The following is a 27,059-nucleotide window of genomic DNA, read 5'->3' on the forward strand; positions in this document are numbered from 1 at the left end:
GTGTAAATACTTTGTCTAAATAATTTCTCTGCTAAGATTTTACTTACTGACACATTCGAAAAAGTATGCCAAGATAGATACACAAGGACATTGATTATAGCATTATTTGTAAAACTCAAAACAGCCTAAGTGCATAATAATGGGAATTGGTTAAATAAACTATGGTTCCTCAAAATAATGAAATATTATGCAGCCATTAAAAAAAGAGAAGTCTAAACTAGTGGTTACCAGTGGTGGGGGAGGGGCAACATAAGGGTGGAGGACTGGGAGGCACAAACTACTGGGTGTAAGATGGGCTCAAGGATGCACAACGCGGGGAATAGAGCCAATATTTTGTAATAACTGTAAATGGAAATTAACCTTTAAAAATTGTATAGAAATAAAATCAGAAAATCAAAATCAAACACAAAAAGGAGAGTTCTATATGTGCTGATATGGAAAGGTCTCTATCAAAATGAAAAACAACTGCATAGAATATGTTCCCATTTTTATAGAAGTCTAAGGAGTAACTTTTGCATATATTTCTCTAGATGAAACATTTTCTAGAAGGAAACATAAACTGATAATAGTGATTACCTTTGGAATAGCGGCTTGGTGTGAAATTTTTGTTTTACACCTTTCCAAATGCTTTGGATTTCTTTTACCATGTATATTTATTACTTTTTAAAAAACAATTTACTGTTGAAAAAAATAAATGCAGATCCAATGAGTAATATTTATGACAGGAATGAATATCTTTACCCTGTTGATTAGTTTTAATGAGTTTAATCTTATTAGCAGAAGGTAATTCTAAGGATTCCTGATGTAAATACACACACACCCACACACCATGGAAACCATGGAAGTTATTTTTAATGCCAAGCAAGATTTATATTTTTATATGTTTCTCTACAAGCTACGAATAGAATGTAGTTCAGAAGTCACCAGCACTGATAGAGAAATTCTAAATCACAATAGGTTATGCTCAAAGAAGTCAGTTTCATATTTGTATTTCTAACCAGAGGTCCACGTGTTTAGTTTATTTTTTGATAGTGAGTTTTTATTTTATCTGCCACAGAGATTCTGCTTATTCAGCAGCTGCTGGTGGACGACCAGGTGCTACCAAAGTCATGGTGGTTGTAACTGATGGTGAATCCCATGATGGTTCAATGTTGAAAGCCGTAATTGATCAATGTAACAATGACAATATACTGAGGTTTGGCATAGCAGTAAGTGGCTTTTCTTTTTACTTGTCTTTCAGTTGATGGGTAAATATTCCTTTATAACATCACTTCTGAAGACTGCACTTTCTTATTGGCTGTTCATAGCTTAATATAAAAGTATATTTTTACTCTACCTCTGCTTCTTGCTGATTTGCAGTCCTGTCAACGAAGAGGATATGGAAGTGTTACTTGATTTACTTCTCCAGAGAGCCTATTGTGTTCAGAAATAGCCTAGAAAATACTAATAGGAAAATTGAAGTACAACACTAATGGCCTTCTCCCCTCTTCCTCTATTTTCAAGGTTCTTGGGTACTTAAACAGAAATGCCCTTGATACTAAAAATTTAATAAAAGAAATTAAAGCAATTGCCAGTATTCCAACAGAAAGATACTTTTTCAATGTTTCTGATGAAGCAGCTCTGCTAGAAAAGGCTGGGACATTAGGAGAACAAATTTTCAGCATTGAAGGTAAAAGAACTCCTTCTTTCCAGAATTTTCTTTCAAATTTTTTTCAAGAAAACAAACTTATGTTTAACAGGTTGTAAGGGGGGGGAGGGATAAACTGGGAGATTGGGATTGACAGATACACACTACTGTATATAAAATAGATAACTAATAAGGACTTACCGTATAGCACAGGGAACTCTACTTAATACTCTGTAATGGCCTATATGGGAAAAGAATCTAAAAAAGAGTGGATATATGTATTTGTATAACTGACTCACTTTGCTTTATACCTGAAACTAACACAACATTGTAAATCAACTATACTCCAATAAAAATTAAAAATAAAATAAAATGTTCTTCAAAAACCTTAAAAAAAAAGAATTCTTTATTACCACATACTTGTTCTGTTAATATTAACTTATATACCTTATGTAAAGAGAACTCCTAAATAGCATCAGTAAGAAAAATGGACAAAGAATGATGAAAAAGTAGTTTATAAAAGATAAAATACAAATGGCCAATAAACATAAGAAAATATTCCCAATTTTAATAATTATTTTAAAATATAAATGAAATCAATGTTACTTTGTGTCTAAAAGATAACAGAGATTAGTAATGTTTAATCTTGGAGAGATTATGGGGAAGCAAAAAAGCTCATACACTACAAGATTATAAACTGTATAACTTTTTGGGGTGGCAACTTAGTAATATCTATTATAATCATAAATAGTTTAACCTTTCCATACTGTAAACAGTTTTTGTAATCATAAAAAATTTTACCTTTTTACACTGTTACATAATTTCTGAAATTCTTGAATTTGTTTGCAACAAACACGTATACTTTTAAAATTAGAAAAATACAGTGAAGATTTTTAATAGTTCAGATTTTGAGGAAACATTTTACTTACCAGATCTACAATAATTTACTTCTATGGCCTTGGAAGGTCTAGTCTCTATAGAAATATCATGTGTTCAAGAGCTCATTATAAGGAGGACTAGAACACAATTCCCAGTTGGTAAAAAGTCCCACATGACCCAAATCCTGGTTCCTAATGGTTAACCCAAATAACTCTCATATTTTATTGAGCACCTACTATGATCAAGTACTGCTTCAGAAGCTGGATCCAAGGGGATTGTGTAAATTAAGTATTAATCCCTATAGTCAGATCTTTATCTCCTGATTATCCACTGGAAGCGTCTATCTAAAAACTTTTATTCTTCTCTACATTAATGTGGCAGTCCAGAAATTTAGCTTCCTTTTTGCAAAGATTAGTGAAATGTAAGCGCTTTGGCCACATGTATGGAAAATGAGTTCTAATTGAGTCTTATGGTGCTAGTGTCAGAGGCAAGCACATATGTAGAACTTGGACCAACTTCCCAATTGGTAAAATTCCTACTCAGTCTTGAATCCTAGTTCCTGAAGCCTAATCCAAATATCTCTCAGCACAGTCTTCACTACAGAGCAATTGCCTGGCTCCTCCAACTGCGTCTGAGATATATGTGCATTTATTACTACAAATATTTAAAAGCTAAAAATTCAGTTAGGTTCTTAGCAAGTAATGATAATTTTTTTTAAAAAGATAATCATGTCAGTTTTCATCTTACTTCATCCCTATGCTGAGTGTTCTCTGATATCAGAAATTTCATAAGTATGCCAATAAATACATTAATGTATGATTAAGATTAATGCCAACTTCAAACACTACCTCAGAAGCATTGTGGATTTCTACATCTGTTAGAACACTTTCTTAGAGATTCCTCCCTCTCAGATTCTGACAGCTCTATATTTTTGAGTGGACATCAGAACACTGTGTGTGTGTGTCTGTGTGTGTGTGTGTGTGTGTGTGCACGTGCACATGTGTTTGAAAATTTTATTTAAGACTGTTAACAGTGATATGATTTTTGAAACTGTTTCCTAGGTACTGTTCAAGGAGGAGACAACTTCCAAATGGAAATGTCACAAGTGGGATTCAGCGCAGATTACTCTCCTCAAAATGTGTGTATATCAGATAACATTTGCCTTAATACTTCCAGGTGCAGTAACCCCATATTAAAGTGGGAAAAACAGCCATCTAGTGATGAACAGTTTTTTTATGGGAAAAAAATGATAATATACAAGAAAGCTTTTGAGTGCTCCAGGGAACAGGCACTATATTAATTCAAGGTATTATCACTGCAGGAATTTTCTTTATATCAATTAACTACCGGAAAAATTTGTTAAAAACACACACTCTTTTCATCACTGTCGTCGAATTCTGAGTTGCCGGCATATCTTTTTTCTAAGAGCAGAGACAGAAAAAAATAGTTGAAAAAGTAAGGAGTTAGGAAAAGTGTGAGATGGGACATCTTCTTAGCTTAGGGAAGTCCATTCTTTCTTAGAAACATCCATCTCACAGGCCTCTGATTCTAATTCTACTCAGGATATGAGTGCAGTAGTAATAATAGTAAAAGAGGCAAAGGACAGGTGACACTGGGAAATGCTCAGGGAACAGTATGAACTCAGGGGATTTGATTGGCAGAATAAAGGACCAGGATCACCTTATTTCTCTCTATAATAGAAGGTGCTAACCTTTTCTGGATCACCAATTGTTAGAGATGAAAGTTATGGGTCTTTCCCTCAGAAAAAATCTAAGTGAACCCAGAGAGAATTTTTCACACAATTTCCTGAGGTTTTGTACACTCCCTGAAGCTCCTTCCTGCACCCAGATTCGGAGTCCTGGATTTATGACAATCATTCACATAATTTCATGGTCTCTTATCCTCAAAATGGGACACATTATTTCCCCGTTTGCTATTTTTTTAAAGGCTTTGTATTTTTCATTCCAAAATCATATCTTGATAAACCATAATGGAAAAGAAAATGAAAAAGAATGTATGTATAACCAAATCACTTTGCTGTACAGTAGAAATTAATTCAACATTGTAAATACTTCGATAAAATAAGTTTAAAAAAATTAACAAAAAAAACCCCAAATCGTATCTTTGATGTTTTTCTAAGATCTAAGATCAAAAACTTAAAAAGAAGAAGTCCCATCCTGACCAACCCTACCTCCTGCGATGACTTGTATCTTCGAATATTCAGATTGGGTTTTGAGTCAATCCCGAGTGGCCTGTCCTCTTTGGCCCTTCCCCACTGGTGCTGACCAATGGCAGTCTTTCTTCTCATATCGAGTGTCACAGCTTCAGGTTCCTTTTGTAGTTGTGCCGAATTCAAATAGATGGGATAGGATAGAGAGGATTAGAGGCACATTTGAGAAGGAGTAAAGAAGAAAGAGAAAGAAGCTGAAGATAGACCAGGTCAGAAGAGGGCCGGCACGACAGGTCCGGGCTAGCAGCGCCCACCTCTCCTCCTCTGGCAGCAGCACTTCCTGCTTCTGGAACATGCGTCATATCCTGAGCTCTTCTTAGGAATGTGTGAGGCTGGAGGCTCACTTCTGACTCCTTTCTAAAGGCTCACAACTGTTTGTCATTTGCAAACATGTGCCTTTGCATGGAAATTTGAAGATGGCTATGTGCCCCTCCTGTGCTGTGGTACAGATTTATCTTTAAAATGTGTTGTACTAAACAGAGCCCAAGGTAACATAGCCCGTGGGAAGGCTCTTTTTCCGGCACAAAATATATCTCAAAAAAATTCAGACATACATCAACACACAGCCTGTTAAAAAAAACAAAATTCAGCTGAGTGAATTTGAAGATCTAAGCAGCTTTATTTAATGATTCATGAATCAGGCAGCATCCCATCTAACAAACAGAAAGGAGCTCCAAGGAGCTGTAGAAAATGGAAGGCTTTTACAGGCAGAAGGGGAAACAGTTGTATTGGGTCAGGCAAGGTCACCTTCCTGTAGGGGACGGAAGGGCTCTGTCAGGTGGATTACCTCACCAGTGCTGACCAGGAAGTTCCAAACTGACCAGTTAAGATCACATTCCTGGGAGGGGGGCATTTGAAACTGCAGTTAGGTTCGGTATTAAGTCTGGGTTTGGTGACGTGGACTTGGCACAAGTGTTTCCATTTTTGGCCTGTTGTCTCTTTTTAGCAATTCGTATACATTTTACTTCATCATGCTTAGTATTTTTTCTTTAAATTTACACCATTTGTTTCAGTGTTTGGCACACACTACACTCTTATGCTTTACAGGTGATGTTAATGCTTTTCCTTTTTTCTATTATTTTAGGATATTCTGATGCTGGGTGCAGTAGGAGCTTATGACTGGAGTGGGACTGTTGTCCAGCAGACACCTCATGGACATTTGATCTTTCCTAAACAAGCCTTTGACCAAATTCTGCAAGACAGAAATCACAGTTCATATTTAGGTAAGGCCTAGCAGCATTTGGCTCAGCAAATTTAAATCCCATCCTTTCAACTAGCGTCTCGTTGAATCTCAGGGTCAGTTCAGCAAAGTGCTTGAGCTATCCTCTAATTGTTATATTTGTTGCACATATTTCTGTTGCCTCTTTGCCAGTCAGGCCTTAGCCCGTAGCTACTTAATGAAATGCTGTATATTTGGCTCATTAATCTCTTCTGGCTGTTCCAGCAGTTGTTATTCCTGGGACATGATTGTGTTTCTCCAAAATAGAAATAGCTCCTAAAAGTCAATACCGTAAGTGGTGGTCTTATATCAATTTGGAGTTCCTAGTCATTTTGTTCGTGAAATAAGCAGCCACCAATTTCGAGCACCTACTATGGGACAGCTCCTGAGCTGGCTCTTCTATCTACATAACATTTAATCCTTCCAACTACCCTTTGAAGGAAATATCATTATCCTCATTTTACCTTTGAGAGCCAAAGAGGTTAATTACTTGCCTAAAGGTAAAAAACTTACTAAAAGTGGCAAGTCCAAAATTTGAAGCTGGGACTGTCTGACTCCAAAGCTTATGTTCTTTCCACTGTGCAAATTTCCACCTTTTAAATTCATTTAGTTATTCATTCAAGAAATATTGGTTGAGTGTCAGATTCATGAGTGGCTGATGGGGACAACCCAGAATCTAGGGCCAGCTTCATAGGGAGATGCCCCACCTCCACTGGGCAGTGCTGGTGGCCAAGGGGCAGAAGCAGTTTATCTTAGAAAAAGGAGGATGTGTACTCAGGAGCTCTAGCGACTGTGCGTCACACTAACGAAGGGGACCTCTGATCACCTCCGCTAAATTCACAAGCCCATCTGGCCAAGATATTCAGTAGTACCTACTCTGTAACCCCTTCTCTCCTAGGTTACTCTGTGGCTTCAATTTCTACTGGAAAAAGTGTCCACTTTGTTGCTGGAGCTCCTCGGGCAAATTATACCGGCCAGATAGTGCTGTACAGTGTTAATGAGAGCGGCAATATCACAGTTATTCAGTCTCACAGAGGTGACCAGGTAAATTCCATTGTTTAAGAAGATGAAATTAATTTCAGGGACAACAGGACAGGTGGGGAGTTAGTAGAAATGGAAACTAACATTTATTGAGTGCCTCTCCTGTAGCTGGCTCTGTAATCTGTGTTTACTTGAATATTCCTTAAATCTTCACAACAGGAGTGAGATCTACCATCCCCTTTTGACAGGTTACTGAGGGTTTAACTACCTTTCTAAGGCCACATAGCTTTCATGGGGTGAAGCTGTCATTAAAGCCCAATGATGACAGGCACCTAACCAGTGCTTTGTAGGCAAGCCCCTACGAGGAGCCAAGTGTCTGGAGGAGAAATAAGGAGAAGAAGGGAGCAGGATAGCATTATAAAGACTGAGCTACTACATCTGGGCTTGTCAAGGTGTCCTGTGGCTTTGACATTTCTAAAAGTAAAACAACTCCCTTCTCTGCCACTTTCTTCTGATGCGTGATGGTTTGGTAGTCAGAACCTGTGACGCCCCCCAGTCATGGCCCACGAGAGCAAAGGCCAGCTGATAGATTCCTATTTCCTTGAGAAGTAGTTTTGACTCATGGACTTTGCACATATTTGAAATGAGCATCACTGAACTCTAACAGCCAACAGAAAATTTTCTTCCTTAAACCAGAGAAACCGACTATCCACAGATTTCCCTTCTCTGGGATTAAATCTGATCCACTGTCTCTATGGACTTTCCAGGAGTAAGAAGATCTGAGTCTTTGACTTCCTTGACCACAAACCAGCTATGGTCACATACTTTTCCCTCCTCTTTAATATTTTAAAGAAGGGTGCTTTTATTCTGAGAAAAGTAATGCAAGTGTTATGGAAGGAATCATTTCTTATTCATTTCTGAATCCTCAAGAGGCATTCACGTAGGCATACGTTGAACCTTGGTTGAATGGAATGATGATCATTCAGATTCCCAGCCTCTCATTTCCTTTTATCAGCAACTAGTTCTCCAGCGCAATCTATCTGGGAACTACTCTACTGTCCCAGATCATGCCATGGACACTTACATCACTCGTGCTTTCCCACTCCACTCCACCTAGCAAATTCCTTGCCGTCTTCTAAGATGCAATTCAAATAATACTTAATCTTTCTAAGCCTTTCTGACTCCTGGGCACTCTGATCACACAGCATTTGTTACTTGCCTCTATTATATTTTACCACGGAAGCACAATTATTTGTTCCACCTCCCTCTTCCCCTCCTGCCTTTCTGTACAACATCTCACAAAGTTTCTAAGTGTTTCTTAAATGTGGTCTTTTACCCACCAGCATCAGAAGCACCTGGAGTGCTTACTTAAAATACTGTTTTCTTGATCACCCCATGGACATGGTATCAGAATCTCTGGAAATGGGTCTCAGGAATCTGTATTTTACAGATACTTTTTTGGTGATTTTTGTGCACCCTAAGGTCTAAGAACCAAATGTTAGATTGTGATACAACCGGAGAGGAGGGGCTATGTTATCCATCTTTAGGTACCTAGCACCTTACAGGCAACGAATTCTCAATTTTTGCTTGTTGAATGAGTAAACAGAAGTTCAGCATAATACTAGGAGTATAGGAATCCTAAGGTTGATATGCTTTATTACTCCAGATTGGCTCCTATTTTGGTAGTGTGCTGTGTGCAGTCGATGTGGACAAAGACACCATTACAGATGTGCTCTTGGTAGGTGCGCCAATGTACATGAATGACCTAAAGAAAGAGGAAGGAAGAGTCTACCTGTTTACTATCACAAAGGTAAAAAAAAAAAAAATTATTAAACTGACTTCGTTTGATTTGCTTTAGTATTGGTAAATAAAAGTTAATCTGCATTTTTGCAGAATTAAGAAAATTTATTATTGAGTGATAATTTTCATATAGAGTATGGTTTATTTATTTATAAATTTATTTATTTTTGGCTGTGTTGGTTGCTGCTCACGGGTTTTCTTTAGTTGCGGCAAGCGGGGGCTACTCTTCGTTGCGGTGCACGGGCTTCTCATTGCGGTGCCTTCTCTTGTTGCGGAGTACGGGCTCTAGGTGTGTGGGCTTCAGTAGTTGCAGCATGTGGGCTCAGTAGTTGTGGCTCACGGGCTCTAGAGCACAGGCTCAGTAGTTCTGGCGCACGGGCTTGGTTGCTCCGAGGCATGTGGGATCTTCCCGGACCAGGGCTTGAACCCGTGTCCCCTGCATTGGCAGGCGGATTCTTAATTGCTGAGCCACCAGGGAAGTCCTAGAGTATGGTTTATATTTCATCATTTTGAGGATGTCACCATTAAGTTATAGTTTAAAAAATCACATTGACAGGCATAACTTAGAGCTTAACGTATAGTGCCCTGCCGTTTTCCACGAGGTCTTTAAATACATATTCTCTTTACAAATAAAGTCATTATAAATGCACATTGCTTTTTGAAATACACACACACACACACACGCACAAACATCTGTGTATTTCCCAAGTATCTCATTCAATTATTCTTCTTTGCTATAAAGGTATAACAATAACAGGGCAAAGCTACCTTGTTAATATTTTACAGTGGTAAGTACAAATTTTACCAGGCACTTTAGAAACCTCCATATATTCGTGGATGCTTTCTACAGTAGTTTGTCAGGAAATTCCATTGCTTAGTGTAACATTTAGGTATATATCCAAGTCTTGGAAATTCCAGTTCTTGCACATAAAATTAAGCATACTCTAACATGGAAAAGCCCAGTTTTTCCAACTTGCAGACTGAACTCTCTCAATCCATGCACATAAGTATAGAGAACTTAGTGAAACCTGAAAGAAAACCAAAATTAAAGGCACAGGTTGACATAGAAAATTAGATGACCAGATACAGAAAGGATGGAAAAAGAGAAGCTAATATTAATATAATAAATATTATATTTTTCTGTTGTGATATTTTGTCCTACCTTATTTATTTAAATTAATGTAAGAGTTAGCCCTTTATCAGAAGCAGTTAAAACAATTTTAAAGCATATAAAGAATGTGCAATTGAGTATTAATAAGGGAAGAGCATATCTACTAGTTTGGAAATTTAACAGATCCCCGGTTTCTTAAATGTTTCTTGCTAGTCAGTCTGAATTATCATTAATTGTTGAAGGTGAGAAGATCTTCCAGTATTTTACCAGACTCAGCAGCAAATTGATTTCCATAAGGTTATCATAGAGGAGAAGGAACCAGCACTGACCCAGTTTCATGGGTGAGAAGCATTGCTTTCTTATGAAGTCATGAAATATTTCCATTCTTGATTTCAAAATCTGAAGGAAAAAAAAAAAAACACACGACTGTGTCTTTCACAAGAAAATGTCTTTTCTTTGGCAGAATTATTCAGTGTTTCTTATAATGGGATATTAACAATCTCACTTTTCACTTTCTGTGCCATTACAATTATGCCACTGTTGTTCAGTAGTTTTTAACTAAAGGACTAAATTAAGATATTGTGTTTTATTTTGTCTCTACCTTAATTTTATTGAAGAGATTAGTAGATTTTTACCAGAAAATTTTTAAATCAAAAAATTTGGAAACAGATGAGGGAGGATTCTAATATTCTGAAAGGGGGGAAAAAAAGACAAAGAAATGGACATTTTTATGTAGGTTGTGCAGCCACAGTAAAGAGAATTGCTTCCTTTCACCTTGGTTTATGAGCAGATTGATTGCCTATGACCTTACTTGCTAAAAAAAATTTTTGTAAGTCTCATCATAAATAGAGAATTTTGAATTCTAGGTTTAAAATCCTATCCATTTTTAACAGTTTGCAAATTGGTTTGGGCATCATTTGCTGTGAATTTTAATTATAAAAAATTGTAAGTTTTTCTCTTTTTTTAATTGAAGTATAGTTGATTTACAACGTCATGTTAGTTTCAGTTCAGCACAGTGATTCAGTTATACATATACAAACAGATATAGATATATTCTTTTTCAGATGCTTTTCCCTTTTAGGTTATTACAAAATATTGAGTATAATTCCCTGTGCTATACAGTAGGTCCTTGTTGGTTATCTATTTTATATATAGTAGTGTGTATATGTTAATGTAAGGTTTGCTTTAATTTTCCCCTTTCCCCTTTGCAAGGGCGTTTTGAATTGGCACCAATTTCTGGAAGGCCCCGAGGGTGTTGAAAATGCTCGGTTTGGTTCAGCGATTGCAGCTCTTTCAGACATCAATATGGATGGCTTTAATGATGTGATCGTTGGTTCACCTTTGGAAAATCAGAACTCTGGAGCTGTGTACATCTACAATGGTCATGAGGGCACCATTCGCCTGAGGTATTCCCAGGTAATCCAGTTTCGTGGTGATTATTTACATGTGAGTATCATTCCTTTAGAGCTAGAGAGTATCATGAGGACCATCCAATCCACCCCTCTTGTTTTATAACTTCATTCACTCATTCATCAGATGCTTGGTGAACCTCTACTGTGTGTCAAGCGCTGATAAGTCTCTGGGAATGCTGTAAAGTACCGGACAGACAAAACTGTGCTCTTTGTGGATCTTCCATTCTTGTGGAGGAGACAGGGGAAAAATGAGATAAATAAGATAAAATAATCCAGATAATAATAAATGATAAGGAATTTTAAAAAACTAAAATAGGGAATAAATTTTCAGGCTGGGAGATATCAGGTATTTGAGTGGGTGACCAAGAAAGCCTCACTGAGAAGGCAGCTTTTGAATAAAGACCTGAAGGAAGTGAGCTAGGAGAAGAATCAGGACCCAAACTTGCATCAACTCCTTCCCAGTCCACTGATCTTTCACTGCTTTGTTATTTTATGTGAGAGATTCATGCTGTTCTTTGATGAAAATGTGGCTGCAAGAATGATAATCAGATGAGATAAGATGTGACTGAAAAATCAATGGAATTCTGTGGAGAATAAAACAACCTGGGAAACGGCCATATAAAGAACATACCAAATACCATATGCTAACACATATATATGGAATCTAAAAAAAATGGTTCTGAAGAACCTAGGGGCAGGACAGGAATAAAGACACAGACGTAGAGAATGGACTTGAGGACACAGGGAGGGGGAAGGGTAAGCTGGGACGAAGTGAGAGAGTGGCATGGACATATATACACTACCAAACGTAAAATAGCTAGCTAGTGGGAAGCAGCCGCATAGCACAGGGAGATCAGCTTGGTGCTTTGTGATCACCTAGAGGGGTGGGGTAGGGAGGGTGGGAGGGAGACGCAAGAGGGAGGAGATATGGGGATATATGTATATGTATAGCTGATTCACTTTGTTATAAAGCACAAACTAACACACCATTGTAAAGCAATTATACTCCAATAAAGATGTTAAAAATAAGTAAATAAACAAATTTTAAAAGTATGATTATTAATTCTTGTAATAAATAATTCTAAAGTATTTTTTAAAAAAAAAGAACATACCAGGGCAATGTAGATGCTGCCTGTTTTCTGTTTCAGTTGTCATGCAGTATAATTTCATCTCAAACTTGCTCTTTTAGAAAATCTTGGGGTCTGATGGAGCCTTCAGGAGCCACCTCCAGTACTTTGGGAGATCCCTGGATGGCTATGGAGATTTAAATGGGGATTCCATCACTGATGTGTCTGTTGGTGCCTTTGGCCAGGTCATTCTGCTCTGGTGAGTCAGTGAGAGCCAGACACAAACTAGCTAACGAACAAATGGGCTGCTAAGTAGAGCAGATTGCTGTGCCAGTATTACTGAAATGTCACATGCGTTATATAAGACTCTACGACATTTATATGTCATAGTTTGCATAGAGGAAGGAATATGTTTTTCCTGGTGGGAGGAAAAAAATATTTGCTTAACATTAGAATCAAGTTTCTCTTCTCTATATTGTGAGCAGAAAAAGTACATTGAAAAGACAAAGCTCTTGAAATGGTATTCAGGATTATTTCTGATTATTATCTTCCAAATAGCCTTACCTCAGCTTGCAGAAAAGAATTCTCATGAGAATGCTCTAAAAATACTGAACACTGAGACCACACAAGTAAAGTGCAACTTCTCATGTGGTTAAAAGGTATCTTTTACAATTATTGGTCATAAACAAGAAGCCATTATTTAGGTTTAGCTGACCTCTCGTTGACCTCAGGAGGAGTTGAAGAGCAGGGGGGAACAATAAGGGATTCAAGAGCCACGTGAGTCAAGGACAAAAATAAATATATTGGGTTGGTGAAGGACTGAAATCAAAAAGAAATAGAGAATTTGATCAAGAGTCCCCAAGAAAATATAGTTCAGTTATCCTTTCATGTCTGCTGAAAAGTGTGCTTTTTTAAATGTCCAAATACATCAAGAACAGAAAATAAAATTACCTATTGAGTAAATTACATTGAGTTCAATGAAGCTATTTACAGTATCTCACTTGTGCTTTTAAAGGCTGAAGTGCATTGTTTTTAGTGCAGCATTGGTTTTTTTTGGCTGCGCTGTGCGCAGCACGTGGGATCTTAGTTCCCCAACCAGGGATCAAACCCGTGCCCCCTGCAGTGAAGGTGCGGAGTCTTAACCACCGGACCACCAGGGAAGTCCCTTAGTGCATCATTTTAATGAAACCTTCATGTGGAAAAAATAAAACTCAAGGATAATATTTAAGACTTTGAAAAAAAGAAAATATATTTACTGAATAAAATCAGTTAAAATCAGTTAAAAGTAGCATTAAAATAATACAAGGTATGATTACACATAATTATAAGGCTGATTTGTAAACAGTTTTGTAAGAAATCATACCTTTCAGTGAACATCACCCTGTAGCCACCTTGGTTGGCCTCATGCTTGGTAGGCTATATACTTACTATATTATGACATTCTCTTTTAAGATAGTCCATGGTAGCCAAACTTTTTTCTTTGAAGGTGAATTTGATTCTTCTAAAAAGTCAAGACACATGGAGTCAAATCAATTTATTGAGGGGATCAGTTAAGCTAGGTTAATGCCGTTTTGTGGTCACATTCCTATAGGGTGCTAAGACTGGTTTTTCTAGGTAACTTCCTGAGAATAATTTTTTTAACATTTATGTCTTTCAGGTCACAGAGTATTGCTGATGTATCTGTAGTTGCTTCATTCACACCAGAAAAAATCACTTTGCTCAACAAGAATGCTGAGATAAACCTTAAACTCTGTTTCAGTGCCAAGTTTAGACCTGCTAAGCAAAACAATCAAGTGGGTGAGTAAACCTGAAATAATCTATACAACAGATAGGTTTGCATATAGAGTTTTAGTCCTGAACGTAACCCATACTTTGGATTTGGAAACCAAAAGAAGTAAGGGTCTTGCAGACATTTGAATTGCCACATATTTGAGGTGCCTGAGAATGGTTAATTCGGTGTGGAAGGTTTGTTTACACCTTCATCCGTCATCTCTAGAACGTAACATTCTGCTGCTGAAGGTCATAATTTCAATGACATAATCATAGGCTCTCCCAATCTGTCCTTTAAGTCTCTCTTACCCACACCTTCCTAACTGAAAACCATGGGCACGCACAGATTACACTGAACTCAAGCCCGTATTAAATGAGTACACTGTAGGTTGGCTTTGCCATGATCTCGATAGAGTGTGTTCAGTACAAGGATCAAATATTCCTATTCTTAAAAATTTAATAAGCATGAAATAATGAGAAAGTATAAAACAATATATAATTTGTGCCCAGTGTTTCACATTTTCTAAATAATCCAAAGAAGTGAGTGAAAGTCTGAGGCATGTCCTATCAGCAGGAGAGAGTAGGGAAGTCTGTGAGCAGATGTCAGCAGAAGCTGTTGTCGTCTCTCCCTGGATGGGTCCAGTCATCTTCCAGGGCCTGGGTGAAGTCCCACAAGCTCTCTGAAGTCTTTCTAACCACGCGGCTCACCTCCATCTCTCCTGCTCCAATTGTCTCAGTTCCCTCAATATGTAGCCAATGATTTAGCACTTGATCCAACACTACCTTCTTTCATTTGCTGCTGTTTCATGGGTCCTAATCCCCCTTCATCAGATTTTGGCTCTAAAATTTAGAAACCTGTAGTTCCTACAGCTATTTCATTAGGTGGTGAACAAATAAACTAGCTTAAAGGGTAAAAACATAGAGGCAGGTTATTTGTCACGATTCATACCAAGAAATAAGTAGCTTACGAACACAAAAAGTTCGATTCACATCTTGGCACGCTTTCCATATTTCCTGCTTTTCATATTCATCTGGCATTTTTCCTTTCAGGTGTTCAAACACTGACCCAACTCTGAGTAGCACATCTCACAGACCTGCCTTGTAGCACGTCCATCTCAGTAGCCGCGATAGTTGAGTCAAAAACCATGACTGTATAAACATGAAGTGGCTAGATGGAACGTAGAGCATGGTGATTTTCATTAACAATACTGTATTGTATATTTGAAAGTTGCTGAGTTTAAAAGTTCTCGCCACACACACAAAAATTGTAACTTTGTGAAGTGATGCGTATGTTAACTCACTTTATTGTGGTAATTATTTTGCAATATATAAAATCGCTATGTTGTATACCTTAAACTTACACAATGTTCTATGTCAATGATATTTCAATGAATCTGGGGGAATAAAACATTAAATATAAAAGATTAATTTGGAAAATCTGTTAGTTGGCAGAAATGACTGGTAGGTCACCTCTCCTGGCCCTGAAGCATGGATTTGTCTCATGTATCTTGACTGTACTTCACCTCTTCTGTTGCCACACACTCAAAAAGGGCATTCTGCTTTGAGAATTTCATTCCCTTCCACTCATTGTCTAGGGTCTCCTGCTAGACCCTAGAAAGGCATCTTTCCCTTTGAATCCTTCTTAATGCCTTAGGTCTACACAGTCATGATCATTTGTCACTTAATTACCTGGCAATAATAGTATGTAAGACAGGAATCCCATCTCCGTGACTTTGAAAAGTGAATTTATAAAGCATATGGCTTCTATTATTTATTGCATCAGGTGCACACTCCAGTTTAAAGTTAATAACATAAAAAGGATTATTATATTGCCTATGTGACTATGTATCATTTTTACCAAGCTGTTGGAAAAAAATAAAACAGTATAATTACCACACCTACTAACTTTGTCCTAGCTACAATCACTTCCCCAGCATAACTTTTCCTTTGCTTTATTTTCACCATTTATTTTTAGTTCTTGATTCCTTTGTATTTTATCTTTGTTAACCTCATTAAGTCATCGGAGCAAGAAAAATTATACATCATTTCTAATAGATATTTGAAAGGTAGCACATAGAATGCTTTTGGAAGTATATTCAACCTTTAAAATATTGGAAGTAATAAGACAGAGTAGTCCCAAATAAGGCAGTTGATGCTATTAATAGTATCAGATCTTCTCTCTCAGTTTTGGACATGTAGCCAGCAGACTTTATTGAAGGTTCTGATAGTTTGGACATTGGCTACTGACATCAATTTTTATCACATTTGTTTCTCATTTCCATTTCCCTAGGTTAGTATTATATAATACTAGTTAGTATTATACTTCCCTAGGTTAGTATATAAAACAGTATCTCTGTTTTATAGATGAGGAAATGGAGGTTCAAAGAGGTTAAGCAAATTGCCTAAAGCTCGTAAATGGTGGGATTAGGATTCAAAGCATCTGTCTGATTCAAAACTTGTTACTGCAATGTTACATGCCTTTCCCCAAGTAAGCATCTAGAATATGCCAGGCACTATACATGTCCCCTTAGAGTATCTAACTTAATCCCCAAATAACAGTGAATCCTCAAAACTGCATAGAAACAGCAGGAACATGGGATCTGATTTCAAAATTACCCAAACTTTATTTCTGACCATGCCCTAGCTGTATGAACTGAGGTGAATTATTTTGAAAAATAGGATAATATTCTGCTCATAATCTGAAAAATAGGATAATAATATCCACATTCCAGGTTTATTGTAAAACTTGTATAACATATAAGAATGTGTTCAATTGTAGGCACTCAACAGTTCCTTTCCTTTTCATGTCACCACGTTATGGACAATGAAACCGATATTTGAGGAAGTAATTTGACCAACTTCATTCAGTAGATTTCCTGGTGGCGAATCTACTTTTCCTTCCACTGCATCAAGCCATGTTTCTTTGAATTACATTTCTTTGCATCCACAGTCACGTACTGACACATCATACCGGAGCTAGAATTACAAATATCATAGGCCATCCATGGTTCACAGTCCCTCAATAGAAAGACTGGTTTTTGTTCTCTTGATGTCAAAGACTTTACCCAATAAGACACGATAAAACAGGGATGCTTTTTCCTTAAAAGTTTATTTGTAATAACATTTCTTTTTGACTTTTATTATAGCCATTGTATATAACATCACAATTGATGCAGACCAATATTCATCCAGAGTAACCTCCAGGGGATTATTTAAAGAAAATAATGAAAGGTGCTTGCAGAAGACCACGATAGTAAGTCAAGCACAGAGTTGCTCTGAGTACATCATCCACATACAGGTGAGGCCTCAGTGTCATCCCTTTCATCTCACTTCTTCTTAAAGACTAATGAATGGCGAAAGCCTAAAATGGAAGCTTATGAGTTAGATAAATCCTTGTTCTTCTAGTTAATGCTTTTCTCATCTATGAACAGGAGTGTATTTCCTTTATACTAGTATATATGGTCACATTCTATTATTGTGTAAGTTAGTTGCATTAAATTTTATTTGGGATTGCAAGTAAAAGGGCTGAAAATAAGATTCTTAAAGAAATCAAGGACAGTGCTTTCTTAAATGTTTAACAGGAAGAACTTTTAGTTGACCATAAATTTTATTTTGACATTTTCATATGAGAAATTTTATTTATTTTTAAACGACTGAAAAGGACAATTCTAATTGTCCTTTCCATTATTGGATTAAATTGATATAGGTGAAGGATGGTAGATTATCAGGTAAAAATTATTGGCTATAATCTTATGCCATAATTACTACAGTTCACATGGATTTTGAAACTCTCCCAAGTACGAAAAGTGCTTCTCAGGAGAAAACTAAAAGAAAATCTATTTTATAAATTACATGAATATTTCCCCCTAGAAACCATGTAATGGTATTTGAAAGTGCAATTTACTCAGGAAACTATTTTTAAAAGAGTTGTTTAAGAACTTTCCTAGAATGTGGTTCTCAGAGTTTAAGATGCATAAGAATTGCCAAGGAAACTTTTATAAAATGGATATTCTGGAACCCCACCACCAGAAATTTGGGTTTGAAGGTCCAAGGAATGCGCAGGTCTAAGGGGCATCCCCAAATACTTCTGATGTAGATGGATGGTACAGAGATAACATCTCAAGAAATGCTAAGTATAAGAGTTGGAAAAACAAAGTTAATGGTCAGATGAGCTAAAATCAGTTGAGTTATTTATATTCAAGTTGAAGGTTTCTTCTTTGTGAAGGCCTGGACTTTTTTGTTGTTAATGTGCCAATTATACAGCTTCTTTAAAGGAATAAAAGCCAGATTCCATTCTCTCTTACTCTTGTGCTAAGTGGTGGATCAAATTAAATGTGTAATCCATTGTGGGGGAATGAAGACAGCCAGGCTGTGGTGTATGTATGTATGTGTGTATATAGATATATCTCCTGTTCTCTGACATGTATACTTGTGAAGTTTTTACGAGGTGTGTGTTATTGTGGTCAGCTAAGACCACAGGTGTTCCAGGTAACACACCACATTTGCTATCAATACCAAAGTCCATCCTATGTGCCAACCCTGCAGCCAGCCGAGGACACATTTCCTTGTAGTCAGGAAGCCATTGTAGTGGTCAGGCCCCTCCAAAAGGGCTCAAGATAGGAGTAAGTCCTGCCTGTGAATGAACTAAGAGATAATAAAGATATCACTACCAGGAAAATGCAGATTTCATTTTTAGTGCTTACCATTGTACAGACATTGTTCTTTCTTGAAGAAGAATGCTAGATGGCATTTGCAACCCTGTTTTGGCATTATTTTCATTTTTCAATAGACAGGAAACCTCAAAAACCGGAAGCGGCCCAGGCCTCCTGGAACACTGCAAATCCACTCCACTGTTTTTACTAAAGACAAAGAGGAAATGTCGTACTTGTAGCTGGACAGTGTTGGTTTTAATGTCTGTAGAGTGATATGTGCATCATCTTCTATGTGCAAAGAGCAGTTCAGCCACTAACAGTCAGCTAGGCCAGAAGTTGGGGAGCTTGGTTTGAAGTGTGGGAAACACTTTTATCTGGTTTTGTAGACTAAAGTTAGGTTCTAAGGAAGGGAGTCCTCTTGTCCATTCCTGACAGCCAACCCTGGGCACTTTCCCTTGTAGGTCCTAATATTCTCTTCCAGAGATTTGGTCAGGACACCTAAGGACTCCATAAGTCTTGGCAATAGGAATTGGAAGAACGTGGCCAACAGCCCCAGAGCTTGGTACTGACAGAGGGGTCTTCTGAGCATTTAAAACTGGACATCTCATCTAAATATTGATAATTACTTGTGTATAAATAATGAGATTACTGATGAGCTTAACTAAGAATTACTGCTTCAAATTTTTACTGAGCCCAGGTTTTTAAGTCTCTTAGAAGCAGAGAGGCTAAGAGCAGACTTAGGACAGAAGTGAAGAAGCAAGAGCCTTGAAAATTCAAAACAGAGCTATTCTGCATGATTGAGAGTAGACTGTGTCCTTAATCATGAACACATTTGTGGTTGTTTTCTTGTTTTGAAGCTGCCGTGCCCTAATCAACTGACTCTGTGCATGTGTGTGTTTAGGAGCCCTCTGATGTTGTCAGCTCTCTGGATCTGTGTGTGAACATCAGTCTGGAAAACCCTGGCACTAACCCTGCCCTCGAAGCCTACTCTGAGACAGTCAAGGTCTTCAGTGTAAGTGTGGTTTGCCCTTCTTGGAATTCAGACTAGCTGCCAAAGTTTCACAGTCACTGCCTTAGTGTTTGAAGGATACTTAGGACATAGCCTTTAAGTTGTTAATTTTCTAATTGAAATACAGTTACTTATATGTAAAGTTTACCAGCATGTAATTTCCATGAAGGCAGGGATTTTTGATTTCCTTGTTCCCTGCTCTATTCCCAGCACCTTGAGCAGTGTTTGGCCCACCACAGGTGCTCAATAAATGTTTGTTGAAGAAATAAATAACAATAAAGTGAACACCTTGTGCTCACCACCCACTTAAAAAAAATAAAATGGTACCAATACCTCTGAAATTCTCTGTATCACTCCCCACCCCATCATACCCACTTTTATCTTGTTCCCCCAAAGCAAATCATCATCTTGAATTTTGCATTTATCAATGCTTTTCTTTCTGATGTTGCTAAACATGTATATATTCCTAAAACATTGTTTAGTTTTGCATGGTTTTGAACTTTATGTAAATGGAGTAATACTATATGTGTTCTTCCACAATTTGCTTTCTTAACTCAAGAGCAAATTTCTGGGATTATTTTTCCTATTTTGTAGATCCCTTTCTATAAAGATTGTGGTGACGATGGAGTCTGCATCTCTGATCTAGTTCTAGATGTTCAACAGCTGCCAGCAGCTCAGTAAGTTTTGCTTTAAAGTTCAGTGAAAACTGTAGAAATAAAAGACACATTAGATTACTTCATTTGGGTGAATGTTTATGGAGATTTTTTTCTATAAAAGAAACATCTATAACTCTTAAAAACCTTTAAAATCTAAATTTCAAAGTATCTAGGAATAAACTTAACCAAGGAGGTGAAAGACCTATACTCTGAAAACTATAAAACATTGATGAAGGAATCTGAAAATGATCCAAAGAAATGGAAAGATATCCTGTGCTCTTGGATTGGAAGAATTAATTTTGTTAAAATGTCCATACTGCCCAGAGCAAACTACAGATTTAATGCAATCTCTATCAAAATGTCCATGACATTTTTCACAGAACTAGAACAAATAATTCTAAAATTTATATGGAACCACAGAAGACCCCAAATTGTCAAAGCAATCTTGAGAAAAAAGAACAAAGTTAGAAGTGTCTTCAGACTATGCTACCAAGCTACAGTAATTAAAAGAGCATGGTACTGGCACAAAAACAGATATATAGATCATTGGAACATAATAGAGAGTCCTGAAATAAACCAATGTATTTATGATCAATTAGTCTATGACACAGGCAAGAATATACAATGGAGAAAAGACAATCCCTTCAATAAGTGGTGCTGAGAAGGCTGGACAGCTACATGTAAAAGAATAAAATTAGAACATTTTCTCACATCATATACAAAAATAAACACAAAATGGAGTAAGGACCTGAAACCATAAAACTCCTAGAAGAGTACGTAGGCAGAACACTCTTTGACATAAATTGTAGCAGTATTTTTTCTGTCTCTGTCTCCTAAGACAAAAGAAATAAAAGCAAAAATAAATAAATGGGATCTAATTAAACTTAAGGGCTTATGCACAGCAAAGGAAACCATTGACAAAACAAAAAGACAACCCACTGAATGGGAGAAAATATTTGTAAATGATATGACCAATAAGGGGTTAACATCCAAAATATATAAACAACTCATACAACTCAAAAAACCAAACAACCCAATTAAAAAATGGGTAGAAGACCTGAATAGACATTTTTCCAAGGAAGACATACATATGGCCAACAAGCATATAAAAACATGCTCAACATCACTAATCATCAGAGAAATGCAAATCAAAACCACAATGAGATGTCACCTCATACCTAGCAGGATGGCTATCATCAAAAAGAACACAACGAATGTTAGTGAGGATGTGGAGAAAAGGGAACACTTGTACACTGTTGGTGGGAATGTAAATTGGTGCAGCCACTATGGAAAGCAGTATGGAGGTTTCTCGAAAAACTAAATATAGAACTACCATATGATCTAGCAATTCCACTCCTGGATATGAACCCAAAGAAAACAAAAACACTAATTCAAAAAGATAGATGCACCCCAATGTTCATAGCAGCATTATATACAATAGCCAAGATACAGAAGTAACCTAAGCGTCCATCAACAGATGAATGGATAAAGAAGATGTGACACACACACATATATATGTACATACACACACATTTATATATACAATGGAATATTACTCAGCCATAAAAAGGATAAAATTCTGCCATTTGCAATAAACATAGATGGACCTAGAGCATATTATGCTTCATGAAATAAGTCAGAGAAAGACAAATACTTTGTTATCACTTATATAGAGAATCTAAAAAATAAAACAAACATATATAGCAAGACAGAAACAGACTCACAGTTAAAAATAATAAGCTAGTGGTTACCAGTGGGCAGAGGGAAGGAGGAAGGGGAAAGACAGAGGTAGGGGATTAAGCGATACAAACTACCATGTATAAAATAGATAGGTAATAAGCATATATTGTACAGCACAGAAAAATATAGCCATTATTTTGTAATAACTTTAAATGGAGTATAATCTCTGAAAAGATTGAATCACTATGTTGTACACCTGAAACTAATCTTGTAAATCAACTATATGTCAATAAAAAAATAAAAACATAAATTTCAACTTCTCTCATCCATATAGAAGTAAAACACCAAGAAATATAAAACCGCTTGTATTTGGATCGTGCTTTTTTCTGCAATGTAATTAAAAGCAACAAAAAAGAAAATCCAGTAGCATTTAGTCATTCATTGTCAATATTATTTTACTATGAAGATAATTTATTATTAAGCAATTTTCTGTCTTCTAAATAGTAAATCTAAAGAGTTTTTTTTAATGAGTAAAGTATTTGAATACTAGCTTTTTAAAAAAAAAACTGTAATGACTTTTTTTCTTTTTCTCCTTTTTACTTCTAACAGACAACAGCCCTTCATTGTCAGCAACCAAAACAAAAGGTTAACATTTTCAGTAACACTGAAAAACAAAAAGGAAAGTGCATACAACAGTGGGATTGTTGTTGATTTTTCAGAAAATCTGTTTTTTGCTTCCTGGTCCATGCCGGTATGTGAAGGCACCCTGTGTTAACTGCTGATCTGTTTCCTACTTGTTGTCAATTACCGTCTCCCTTATACTCAAATCTCCATGTCCTCTGTGTTTTCTGAAGAAACACCTTAACCCTGAGCATGATCAATCCTGACTTGTGGCTCCCAACTAGTTAAACCACTTGAGAACACAGCCTGGCTGTGTATCTAGACCAATTCTGCTTCACAGCTTGGGTCAGTTTTCCTTTGCCCTGACACTTGGCAGTAGTAGCCAGGCTCTACAATAAACTCTCCTCAAGCCATCTGTGTGATGAGGCTTCCTCGGTGCCGCACAGATGCTGGGAGCTGCACTTGCTCTGAGAAATTAGAGTCCCACAGCTCAGCCCGAGCTTAGTAACCACAGGTCTTGCTGCTGCCAAGATGCTGCATTCCAATGAGGTCAGTTAATCATGTTGACTTGATCGCTATACCAGGAACACACTTGCCCATGAATGTCCCCCTGGTCCCTCCTCTGCCACCAAGCAGTGAAAAGGAGAGAAGGAAAAAGCTGAGATTTTCCAAATTCACTATTTGATGAAAGGATTAAAAAATGGTTTCATCCAGTTTAAAGTCAATGTGAACTTAATAGATTTAGTGTTCTAAACCTATTCTGACTTCAGTGTTTAAATTTCTTGTGCCAAATGACAACTGCTTATTTTAAAGAGAAAAAAACCTGAGGAAAACTATAATGACTCTTTAAATTATTTAAGGTATAAACAAAAACTATATTTTATTTGTCTTTCTCTTGAAACTACAACTTTGAAATATACTGAGAGAAAAGTATGTATTAAAGACAGCATTTCTAAATAGTGGATTAAAGTTATTTTGTGCTTCTGAAATATAAGAAATATGATTTATTTCTGGGTAAAATTCCAGTATTTGACCTCTCCTTTGTCTTGTTGGGTGTCCTGCTTAGCAATAAAAAAAGAGTATGTTAGCCACTTGGACAATTCATACAAGACTTTCAAGTCATGGTGTGAACCAACTTTACTGCTAGAATTTCCAGGTGGTTTATACATCCTTCAGCACGTATGTGCGTGTGCATGCACACATACACACATTGCATACTAATCATTGTTTCCTTGGTCTCATTCAGGTTGATGGGACAGAAGTGACATGCCAGATTGCTTCATCTCAGAAGTCTGTTACCTGCAGTGTGAGCTACCCTGCTTTAAAAAGGGAACAACAGGTACACCTTGCATTTTATCCTTAAATCCATGCTGGCTCCTCCTTGCCATTGGTGTTAACCAATGAACCATCTTTATTAGGTATCGTCATTTGATGGGCACCACAAAATAACTGCCTGCATGTGTTTTTAAAAATTTTTTTTTTTTATACAGCAGGTTCTTATTAGTTACCTATTTTATACACATCAGTATATATATGTCAATCCCAATCTCCCAATTCATCCCACCACCACCACCACCACCGCCCCACCGCTTTCCCCCCTTGGTGTCCATACGTTTGTTCTCTACATCTGTGTCTCAATTTCTGCCCTGCAAACCGGTTCATCTGTACCATTTTTCTAGGTTCCACATATATGCGTTAATATACGATATTTGTTTTCCTTTCTGACTTACTTCACTCTGTATGACAGTCTCTGTGTCCATCCACCTCTCTACAAATGACCCAATTTCGTTCCTTTTTATGGCTGAGTAATATTCCATTGTATATATGTACCACATCTTCTTTATCCATTTGACTATCAATGTTGCCTGCATATTTAGAGGAAGTTTTTAAATATCTGCATGTTTTCTTTAAGTTATTAATAAAAGTGGGATTTTCCCCTGTGCAGTTCATTCCCAAAGGCACATACAATATAGAAAGTTCTTTATTTCTGAACACATTGACCAACACTGGTCAAAGCGCTTTACAGAGTCATGGATATCATTTTTAACCCCTGGTAAGCAAATTTTACATCAGCACAAAGCCTTCAAATTCAGATAAGTGTAAGTACCTGTGATGTGCTGTATGTATATGTCAGGTGAATTCAGTTCTATTCTGAAGGCAAGGCAAGGTGGACAAATACATAGATATTCTACAAATTATAAAGCTTAAGGTTTATAAAATTCAGAATCAAATGGGAGTGAGTTTACTTTTATGGGACACTTTTTTTTTTCATGTTGGTCCCGGAGCACAAAGTGTCATAGATTGATGAATTTTCATTTTGTGTATAGGTGACTTTCACTATTAACTTCGACTTCAATCTTCAAAACCTTCAGAATCAGGCCTCTGTCAGTTTCCAAGCCTTAAGGTAAAACATGATGAAGTCATGAATTAATGATGGGTGGCTTTTCTAATATTTCTCTTTCAGTAATTTCCTCATGTTCCTTTCAATAGTGAAAGCTACGAGGAAAACAAGGCAGATAATTCAGTCAACTTCAAACTCTCTCTGCTGTATGATGCCGAAATTCACATAACAAGGTAGGTGAAACAGTGGGCAGCCTGTGACCATGGACATCACTCCGGCTCATAACATATTTGGTTCATGACTGAACAAGTCCTCTATATGCTCATTCTTAACTGGGAAATTTGAATTAAAATATTTCCTCCTTGTCAACTAAAACAGAAGTCCAGGGACAAACTGGTCCCTAGGGGAATCTTGAGGGACTCTTTAGGTTTATTGACTAAGGGCAACACCAGAAAGACAAAGGAATAATCCTCTGTCACACGCCAAGGGAAACTCCCCCGCAGGCCCTCGGACGGGCTATCAAAGCAGAACTTGCAGGGCCCCGAGGAGTTGCCGCCACTTCCTTCTCCACGCCTGTGTCCTACTATCCACATGAGATCTCAAGCAATGTCCCCACTCCTGGATGCTGAAACCCCAAACACAAATACTGAATCTAGTTACAGAAAATTAGTTTCTGGGTAGAAAATTCCTGACATAGCAGATTAGGGGTTTCTTCCAACCAGGAGAAAATGAGGCATTTTTCAAAAGAGGTCATCCAGAAGGACATGAGTTATTCCATTTTCTTGCCCGCCCAAAGCAAGTAAACCTGAGAGCACCAGGCAAAATGGTACTAGTTGATACCAGTTATCTTGAATTGTTCAGAGAGACATGTGTCTTGAGAGGTGAATAACATGTAGACCCCACAGGGGCTAATAGGATCACCTTCAAGAAGGGAAGTGGGTTCATGGGCACAGACACATTGGGGCACAGCTATGCAGGTACACAGGCTGCAGGTGACACCCATTTCCAAGCCTGGGAACCAGAGTTCTCTACCTGCTGAAATACTAAGGCAGCTTCGCAGCACAGATCAGTGACCCCTGGAAAACACGCAGCAGTGTATCCCCAAGGAGCCACGCTTCAAAGCGTCCAGTGACTGCAGATTTCTCTAACATCGCTCCAGCCCCTAAAGCATGGAATATGTAGATCATCCAACAGATCCCTGAGCAAAAACAAAAAGGAAAATATGTCATTATGTCTAGAGCTAGAGACACATGAGCAAAGATGAAAAGAATGCTTCCTTATCGAGTGAGTTGCAAACAGCAAAAGCAGAAACAAAGTATAGCCCAAGTCATCCATCCCTGAAAAATTATTCAGTAACTGCAGATTTCAAAGGGCCCTCAGCTGCTAAAATAAGTAACTGAAAACAGATGCAGCCAAAGAGATTGATAGCACCACATTACCTGATTTTTTTTCTTCCTACCTTTAATGCTTCTTTCTCATCCTGAATGCTTTTTGTTAATAGAGCCTTTTGCTAATTCCATTCTCCCACCATGGCCAATTTTTTCAGATATTTTAAGATGAAATAAATACAATACTGAAGTGGGACTTCACTTTTACTAACATCTTAGCTATGTATTTTTTGTGATGGTAAATTGGATTCTCAGACATTCTCATGTTCTTTTAAGTATATCATGCAGTTAAAAAAAATATGGAGAATTATAAAGAATAAAGCTAAAGTGGCTCCTAATCCTACCTCTCAGATAATTTCTCTTAATGTCTCTTCTAAAAAAAGATATTAAATGTACATGGATAGAAAATCCAAACATTACAGAAACGTACACAACAGAAAGTGAAATCATCCCTCCGCATCTCCTCTGGTCATTTTGTAGATGACTAACTTGACTGTTTTCAGAATACCTTCCAGATACAGGGTTTATTTACCTACCAGGATATATGCATCACACACACACACACTTTACTTTTTTTGAAAAAAAGTCCTACCCAATTATTAAGTATATCCCTTAG

General features: G+C 37.2%; 1 protein-coding gene across 1 annotated transcript in view; it reads left to right on the plus strand.

The window, feature by feature from the left end:
- Positions 1-27,059, plus strand: part of ITGA2 (integrin subunit alpha 2) — a 106,823-nt gene that overhangs the window by 59,935 nt on the left and 19,829 nt on the right. Inside the window, exons 8-23 of the mRNA XM_036847402.1 lie at positions 1,058-1,208; positions 1,504-1,669; positions 3,568-3,644; positions 5,821-5,959; positions 6,854-6,999; positions 8,603-8,746; positions 11,060-11,263; positions 12,449-12,585; positions 13,984-14,123; positions 17,243-17,394; positions 19,650-19,760; positions 20,352-20,434; positions 22,703-22,844; positions 23,961-24,053; positions 25,042-25,118; positions 25,205-25,288. Coding sequence (XP_036703297.1) covers positions 1,058-1,208; positions 1,504-1,669; positions 3,568-3,644; positions 5,821-5,959; positions 6,854-6,999; positions 8,603-8,746; positions 11,060-11,263; positions 12,449-12,585; positions 13,984-14,123; positions 17,243-17,394; positions 19,650-19,760; positions 20,352-20,434; positions 22,703-22,844; positions 23,961-24,053; positions 25,042-25,118; positions 25,205-25,288 — 2,046 coding nt within the window. The remainder of the gene's footprint in view (positions 1-1,057; positions 1,209-1,503; positions 1,670-3,567; positions 3,645-5,820; positions 5,960-6,853; positions 7,000-8,602; positions 8,747-11,059; positions 11,264-12,448; positions 12,586-13,983; positions 14,124-17,242; positions 17,395-19,649; positions 19,761-20,351; positions 20,435-22,702; positions 22,845-23,960; positions 24,054-25,041; positions 25,119-25,204; positions 25,289-27,059) is intronic.

Source organism: Balaenoptera musculus, chromosome 3, assembly GCF_009873245.2.
Source record: "Balaenoptera musculus isolate JJ_BM4_2016_0621 chromosome 3, mBalMus1.pri.v3, whole genome shotgun sequence".
Classification (NCBI taxonomy): Eukaryota; Metazoa; Chordata; class Mammalia; order Artiodactyla; family Balaenopteridae; genus Balaenoptera; species Balaenoptera musculus.